The 9,398-nt window shown below is 37.5% G+C and overlaps 1 protein-coding gene across 1 annotated transcript; it reads left to right on the top strand.

The window, feature by feature from the left end:
• The first annotated feature begins 7,496 nt into the window (after positions 1-7,496).
• Positions 7,497-8,429, top strand: LOC136176062 (olfactory receptor 5W2-like). The gene has a single exon (XM_065946266.1). It carries the CDS (start codon positions 7,497-7,499, stop codon positions 8,427-8,429), a length of 933 nt encoding a protein of 310 aa, XP_065802338.1.
• The last annotated feature ends 969 nt before the right edge of the window (positions 8,430-9,398 follow it).

Raw genomic sequence — 9,398 nt, 5'->3', positions numbered from 1 at the left:
GACTGAGGTCACCATGAAAATATTCAGTTGAAAGATGGGCGAGGCTCTACAATCAATCATGACAGGCACCAAGATGATGTAACCCTCCCCCTGATTTACTCACAAATCCTGACTTTCTCTCATGCCCCCCCCCCCTCCTGCGCTGGTAACCAAACTATTAGATATAAAATTAAGAAGATACAACATATGATATACAAACAGAGAATATAGACTATATTTTATAACTATATATGGAGAATATAAAACATGGAGTCACTAAGTCATATGCCTGAAACTAATATAATATTGTATTCCAACTACACGTCAATAGAAAAAAGAAATTTCCAATATTTTTAATTATGCAAATCAGTATGGATAATATCAGACAAATTATTTAAGAAAGCCAAAATAAACCTACTTAGAAAATCATTAAACCCACCAAAAATTTTTAAGTGAATCATCCTTGAATGTATGAACAATGTAAGTAAGGAAAATTCCAAATCTAGTATGTTTCTATCCTTTGTATATCATTATCCACTTTAACAGACAGAAATACTTAGCAATAAATGTCTAGAAAGCAGTTAGACCTGCAAGTCCTCTATTAACAACTTTAGAAAATAGGGATAGTAAGCACAGAAGTTTTTCCTAAAGATTTAAATGCAGTAGACATATTTTTATGGAAAATATAACATAATTCAAGAAAGAGCATACATAGTAGAGAATGTCATGAAGTCACAGATTCAATTAAATGTCCTTGGATGATATTCAGAGAGTTAAGTCTTAAGTAGGTTGATAAGGAGTCTGGGGCTTTGCCTTAGTCACATATTTTCTTTAATCCCAGAGCTAAGATGTCCTTTTCATTATAGGGGACTGGAATGCAAAAGTAGGAAGTCAGCAAAACACCTGGAGTAACAGGTAAATTTGGCCTTGGAATACAGAATGAAGCAGGGCAAAGAAAGGCTAATGGAGTTTTGCCAAGAGAACGCACTGGTCATAGCAACCACCCTCTTCCAACACCACAAGAAAGCACTAGACATGGACATCACCAGATGGCCAACAAGGAAATCAAATTGATTATATTCTTTGCAGCCAAAGATGCAGAAGCTCTATACAGTCAGCAAAAACAAGACCGGGAGTTGACTGTGGCTCAGATCATGAACTCCTTATTGCCAACTTCAGACTTAAATTGAGAAAAGTACAGAAAACCACCAGACCATTCAGTTATGACCTAAATCAAATCCCTTATTGCTATACAGTGGAAGTGAGAAATGGATTTAAGGGACTAGATCTGATAGACAGAGAGCCTGATGAACTATGGACGGAGGTTCATGACATTGTGCAGGAGACAGGGATCAAGACCATCCCCATGGAAAAGAAATGCAAAAAGGCAAAATGGTTGTCTGAGAAGGCCTTACAAACAGCTGTGAAAAGAAGAGAAGCCAAAAGCAAAGAAGAAAAGGAAAGATATTCCCATTTGAATGCAGAGTTCCAAAGAATAGCAAGGAGAGATAAAAAAACCTTCTTCAGCGATCAATGCAAAGAAATAGAGGAAAACAACAGAATGGGAAAGACTAGAGATCTCTTCAAGAAAATTAGAGATACCAAGGGAACATTTCTTGCAAAGATAGGGTTCAGTAAAGGACAGAAATGGTATGAACCTAACAGAAGCAGAAGATATTAAGAAGAGGTGGCAAGAATACATAGAACTGTACAAAAAAAAATATTCACGACCCAGATAATCACCATGGTGTGGTCACTCACCTAGAGCCAGATACCCTGGAATGTGAAGTCAAGTGGGCCTTAGAAAGCATCACTATGAACAAAGTTACTGGAGGTGATGGAATTCCAGTTGAGCTATTTCAAATCTTAAAAGATGATGCTGTGAAAGTGCTGCACTCAATATGCCAGCAAATTTGGAAAACTCAGCAGTGGCCACAGGACTGGAAAAAGTCAGTTTTCATTCCAATCCCAAAGAATGGCAATCCCAAAGAATGCTCAAACTACTTCACAATTGCACTCATCTCACATGCTAGTAAAGTAATGCTCAAAATTCTCCAAGCCAGGCTTCAGCAATACGTGAACTGTGACCTTTCAGATGGTCAAGCTGGGTTTAGAAAAGGCAGAGGAACCAGAGATCAACTTGCCAGCATCCACTGGATCATCAGAAAAGCAAGAGAGTTCCAGAAAAACATCTATTTCTGCTTTATTAACTATGCCAAAGCCTTTGACGGTGTGGATCACAATAATCTGTGGAAAATTCTGAAAGAGATAGAAATACCAGACCACCTCTTGAGAAACCTGTATGCAGGTCAGGAAGCAAGAGTTAGAACTGGGCATGGAACAACAGACTGGTTCCAAATAGGAAAAGGAGTATGTCAGGGCTGTATATTGTCACCCTGCTTATTTAACTTATATGCAGAGTACATCATGAGAAATGCTGGGCTGGATGAAGCACAAACTGAAATCAATATTGCAAGGAGAAATATCAATAACCTCATATATGCAGATGACACCACCTTTATGGCAGAGAGTGAAGGAAAACTATAAAGCCTCTTGATGAAAGTGAAAGAGGAGAGTGAAAAAGTTGACTTAAAGCTCAACATTCAGAGAACTAAGATCATGGCATCTGGTCCCATCACTTCATGGGAAATAGATGGAGAAACAGTAGAAACAGTGTCAAACTTTATTTTGGGGAGCTCCAAAATCATTGCAGATGGTGATTGCAGCTATGAAATTAGCCCTTTACTGCTTGGAATGAAAGTTATGACCAAGCTAGTTAGCATATTAAAAAGCAGAGACATTACTTTGCCAACAAAGGTCTGTCTAGTCAAGGCTATGGTTTTTCCAGTGGTCATGTATGGATATGAGTTGGACTGTGAAGAAAGTTGAGTGCAGAAAAATTGATGCTTTTGAGCTGTGGTGTTGGAGAAGACATTTGAGAGTCTCTTGGGCTGCAAGGAGACCCAACCAGTCCATCCTAAATGAGATCAGTCCTGGGTGTTCATTGGAAGGACTGATGCTGAAGCTGAAACTCCAATACTTGTCCACCTCATGCGAAGAGTTGACTCATTGGGAAAGACCCTGATGCTGGGAGGGATTGCGGGCAGGAGGAGAAGGGGACAACAGAGGCTGAGATGGCTGGATGGCATCACCGACTCGATGGGCATGAGTTTGAGTAAACTCCGGGAGCTGGTGATGGACAGGGAGGCCTGGCGTGCTGCGATTCATGGAGTCTCAAAGAGTCGGACATGACTGAGAGACTGAACTGACTGAATGATTACACAGAACAGCTCATCTTGCTCAATGCGTGCTTTCCCTTAAGCTTTGTAACAAATGATTTTGTAACAACAGTGCATCTTGCTTCAAGACATATTTCTTCTTAACAAGAACCTTCCGACTAATCTTGCTGTTTTAAAACCTATGTTGTGGGAGTGGGTCTGGTAAGACCTTTCTATTGCTAGTTTTAATCAATCTTGTTAATTTAAGATGTATGCTGAGGGAACGGGTTTGGTGAAATCATATAAGGGCTTGATAAGACTAGTGAGTGGGACACTCTCCGCCCCCTTCTGATGCCTATGTCAGAAACTTTCTCTGCCTTTTTCACTGTAATAAACTTCTGCCACACAAAAGCTCTGAGTGATCAAGCCTGGTCCCTGGTCCTGAAGCTAAATCTTTGGAGATCGCAAATCCGACATTGTTCACTGTAAGCTATCAATATGAGATTGAAGGATGGGAATAAACTGATATTTGGTTTTGAAGGCGGCCTTGAAAGGCAACGTTGACATAATGTTAAAACATCATTATTCATAATAGATAAAGAGTAGAAACAAGCCAACATTCATCCGTCTGAAGAATGGATCAATAAAATGTGTTGTATCTATAAAATGCAATATTGTGCCATTTAATGAAACAAAATTCCAGTGTATTCCGTAATGTGACTTAACCTTAAAGACATTTAAGTGAAGGAAAGAAACCTGACAGGAGACAGTCACACACAGACACACATCATTTCACGATTCCTTTTGTGTGAGATGCCAGAACATGCAATTACTTACACTCAGAGAGCGGATGAGCGGTTGCCAGAGCTGAGGAAGGGAAGAGGAGGCAGTGCCAGACAGTAGTCTGAGAGTCTTCCTGATGCAAATGCTCCAGAAGGAGACAATGGTGATGGGTGAGCAACCTTGAAAATGTACTTAAACCCAAAGAACTGTTTATATGAAAAGAGTGAATTTTATGGTATGCATGTATATAGATATACATATCTATATGTATATAGATAAATAAATAATATGATCTAAGAGCACATTAATAATATGATTATTAATAATAATTATTAAATAATAATTAAAATATTTAAATTAATTTAATTAAACTTAAATTTAATTAAAATTAATTTAAAATATTTAAATACTTAAATATTTAATATTTTTAAATATCAAAATAATTAAAATAATTATTATTAATAATAATATAGATAAATAAATATGCTCAAAGTGTAGCAATATCCCCACATGAGGTAGTTAAGGAGAATGCTTCAAAAACACAGTGAACAATCCAAATAATTTGGAACAGAGGGATCTATTTGATATTTGTTAGATTTCCTCTGACTAGAGAAGGAGAATATCGATGGAGGTGTCAACTACAAATTAGCACTTGCCAGAATCTTTGCCAACAACTGAACAAGGGCATTTGCCCTCTGCCGGTGTGGAGACTGAACCCTGGGCCTTGCAGCTGCTGCTGACCTACACACCCCCTGAGGGAATTCAGGGTGGAGAGTGAGGCACCCTGTGCCCCAGGGAAGCTGGTGGAACAGGTGTTTAGATAGTTAGATATTTTCAGGAACTCATTTTATGATTCGAATCCTTGTATCCCTTCATATCTAGACAAACAGCTAAATCCCTTCATGGTGACATTAGCTCCCTGTAACCAGCAGAAAACCTTTTGTAAAATAAGCAATTGATTGCATACAACCCTCCCTTCATCAAAATTTCATATATTGACCTTCTCCCGGTGCCTCTTTGGAGAAATCTCTCAGAGGTACCTGAGATGCTGTCTCCCAGGCTGTAGTCCTCACTTTGTTTTTTTTTTTTTTTTTTTTTTTTTTTTTTTTTTTTAATATTATTTTATTAGTTGGAGGCCAATCACTTTACAACATTTCAGTGGGTTTTGTCATACATTGACATGAATCAGCCATATAGTTACATGTATTCCCCATCCCGATCCCCCCTCCCACCTCCCTCTCCACCCGACTCCTCAGGGTCCTCCCAGTGCACCAGGCCCGAGCACCTGACTCATGTATCCCACCTGGGCTGGTGGTCCGTTTGACCATAGATAATATACATGCTGTTCTTTCAAAACATCCCACCCTCACGTTCTCCCCCAGAGTTCAAAAGTCTGTTCTGTATTTCTGTGTCTCTTTTTCTGTTTTGCATATAGGGTTATCGCCACCATCTATCTAAATTCCGTATATATGTGTTAGTATACTGTAATGTTCTTTATCTTTCTGACTTACTTCACTCTGTATAATGGGCTCCAGTTTCATCCATCTCATTAGAACTGATTCAAATGAATTCTTTTTAACAGCTGAGTAATATTCCATGGTGTATATGTACCACAGCTTCCTTATCCATTCATCTGCTGATGGGCATCTAGGTTGCTTCCATGTCCTGGCTATTATAAACAGTGCTGCAATGAACATTGGGGTGCACGTGTCTCTTTCAGATCTGGATTCCTCAGTGTGTATGCCCAGAAGTGGTATTGCTGGGTCATATGGCAGTTCTATTTCCAGTTTTTTAAGAAATCTCCACACTGTTTTCCATAGTGGCTGTACTAGTTTGCATTCCCACCAACAGTGTAAGAGGGTTCCCTTTTCTCCACACCCTCTCCAGCATTTATTGCTTGTAGACTTTTGGATAGCAGCCATCCTGACTGGCGTGTAATGGTACCTCATTGTGGTTTTGATAAAATTTAACTCACAACTCTCAAGTTGTGCGTCTTTTTGAGCAGAGAGAGGGTAGCTGTGAGGAACACCTTACATAGCTTGTGCAGGCTTCTTCATACATAGATTAATCTCGTGATATATTGAAGCATGAAAGTTCAGACTTTGCTCAGTTGTTTCTGAATTCACAGGGGGATACACAGAAGCAGAAATGAATTTAATGATGTGTTTGCATATTGTCTAAAGCTAGACACATTAGCATCGGGGTTTAAGTCCCAGTGTGCCTGGTAAGATAAAAGCCTGTCTGCTTATTCAGCCACCCAACAGCTGCTCATCTCAGCTAAGGCTTCCAGGTAATGATTTCAGGATTCTAGAACAAATAGCTACTGTTTTGGGAAAATAAATTTGCAAGTAAAACATTTTATGCCTGCATACTCAGTTAATTAAATTATATAATGTAATGTCCAGAAATAATATTTTCTTCTCAGAACTGTCAGAATTTGCTTGCACTTATTAGCATCCATAATATGACTATTAATTTATTTTGATGTTGATTCACAGGAAAACCTTCCCTTCTTTTATCATCAGAATAGTATATAGATAAATTTAAGGGTTTTGTTGTTGTTGTTAGTTTTACCTTATTTAAGGAGTAATGTAGGTGGCACTTTCAAAATTAAAATGTACAAATTCATCTTCATATGAATCACGTGTCATAGGTCTAAAGAAAAGCCCCTCACCTATATTCTATTCTTATGCACATTAGAGACATTTAATAGACATTCTAACATGGCACACATGATACACACACTAGCCAGAGAAACCTATGTATCTCAGAAGCATTTATTGTCACTAAACCTGTTTCCACTTGGATGCTATAAAAGTCCATTCAAAATCCAAAGAGATACAGCAATATGCTTTAAATTCTGCTGTTTACATTTCCTTTTAGCTCTTTTCTAGAGACTCCATCTTTGGCACCAGACACTCCAAAAACAGGTATCGCATGTCTCACTAAATACTAAAGACTAGTATCAATAACATAATTATTTTCATTGTTGTTAGTGTGTGTTGTAATAATTTATTCTAATACTAATACATAAATGTTCTAAATTGTTCTTTGAGTGACATAAAAATTGTAAACAATTTTTGCAAGACGGAAATTTTTCAAACATAGGAAATGCGAGTCGCTCTGATAGCCTGGTGTTTCTAACATTGTTGTTTTTTTCACGTTGTTTTGAAGATGTAATGAGACATTAATTCATCCAAATATTCTTCTTGAAACAAGAAAGGTTATGCTCAGAGTAAGTAGTTTGTAGATTGTAACATACCTTGGGAACAACATGTAGATTTAGAACAAATTTCTCAACTACCTATCTCACATATTTATATTATTATCAGGTAGATAGCAATGCCTCTTTAAAGAGTGACTACTAACCAAGTCATTTTCTGAGTACAAAATGAAAACTGCAGAAATAAATTGTGTTCTTCCCTACAGATATACTATAAACATCCAGAAGTGGTACACGTGTCTGTATCCTTTTCTTGATCATTTCCTCAAGAATTTAGAGAAGAGCATAGAAGAATGGAAAGAGGAAATTGCTCATCCTTAACCGAATTCATACTGTTGGGAATTACTGATAACCCTGGGATTAAAGTAACCCTATTTATCCTGTTTTTCCTTGTTTATCTCATTAACTTTCTGGCAAATCTTGGAATGATTATTTTAATTAGGTTGGATCCCCAGCTGCACACACCCATGTACTTTTTCCTCAGCCATTTCTCTTTCTGTCACCTCTGCTATTCAACAGCAATTGGCCCCAAGATGTTGATAGACATTTTAGCCAAAAACAAGTCAGTCCCCTTCTATGGCTGCACGCTGCAGTTCTTGGTCTTCTGTATCTTTGCGGACTCTGAGTGTCTCCTGCTGGCAGTGATGTCCTATGACCGGTACAAGGCCATCAGCAGCCCCTTGCTCTATGCGGTCAGCATGTCCAGCAGGCTGTGTTCCCTGCTCATGGCGGGGGTTTACCTGCTGGGGATGGCAGATGCTTTGATCCACACAACATTAGCATTCCGCTTATGCTTCTGTGGGTCAAATGAGATTAACCATTTCTTCTGTGACTTATCCCCACTTTACCTTCTCTCCTGCTCTGATACACGGGTCAATGAGTTGGCATTATTCACTGTTTTTGGTTTTATTGAATTAAGTTCCATTTCAGGAGTCCTTGTTTCTTATTGTTATATCATTTTAGCAGTTTTGAAGATCCACTCTACAGAAGGGAAGCTCAAAGCTTTCTCAACCTGCACCTCGCATCTAACTGCTGTGGAAATTTTCCAGGGAACTATACTCTTCATTTATTTCAGACCCAGTTCTTCCCACACTCTAGATCAAGACAAAATTACCTCATTGTTTTACACCCTTGTTATTCCCATGTTAAACCCTCTGATCTATAGCCTACGGAACAAGGATGTGAAAGATGCCCTAGAAAAGATAAAAAATAAAAGATGGTTTTAAATATTTATATTTGGCATATGTGCACCCATTCATTTTATTTATTGCATAAATAAATTATTTGCTATAAAATTATTTTGAATGTTACAAGAAAAACAAAGATGTCTGTAATAATTTAATTGATAAAATGAGTATTCATTCTAAAGCTCAATTTTAAGAAATGTTGCATACTTCATTATATGTCTAAAAGTTATAAATAATAGCCCCTCCATTCAGAAAGTTTTTCAACCTTTCTAGTTTTGCTAAATTTATGTCCATTCTTTCATTCAAATATCAATTCACTGTTCTTATAGCACATTATGTGTTTACTAACTGAAGCCTGAGCATTTAAGCTCTTTGTGTTCCATGGCACTTTGAATAACTTCTGTACTAATAAATCTTATTTTCTGTTTGAAGTAACCAACACTAATTACATAAATACCAAATAATTCATACTAACCTCAGTATCATCATGAAGTAAAAACAATAGGTAATAAATATAAAGAAAATCCTAAATCTAGTTTTTTTTTTTAAAGGCTTCATTAAATGGAGACTAGAGTGTAAAAGAGAAATGATGCATGTTGTAATAGCAGAAGATAGCAGGAAGAAGGCCTGACAATTATAGAGGTCTTAAGGTGGAAAAGGCCATGACTTTTTAGAAGTATTTTTAAGGAAGGAAAAAAGTAAATTCTACCCTCCTAGTACATGTTGGCAGATCTAATAACTAAATTTATATGAAAGAGATTAACGAGAGGAAAACAAACGTTTAATTATGTACATAGATGGAATCCACATAACATGAGAGATTCCAAAGACGGCTAAAAGGAGGTATATATAATCTCATTTTATCTTCACATTTTAACCATATATAACTTTGACAAAGGAGAAAGTGGTAGGAGTCTGAAAATGAACAGGAATAGAAGGTCATTCACCAGGAAGTGAAAGAGCAAATGTTTGGTAGACAAATGTTTCCTGGGATGCACAGAAACATTC

Source organism: Muntiacus reevesi, chromosome 9, assembly GCF_963930625.1.
Source record: "Muntiacus reevesi chromosome 9, mMunRee1.1, whole genome shotgun sequence".
NCBI lineage: Eukaryota > Metazoa > Chordata > Mammalia > Artiodactyla > Cervidae > Muntiacus > Muntiacus reevesi.
This window is presented reverse-complemented; position numbering and strand designations above follow the sequence as displayed.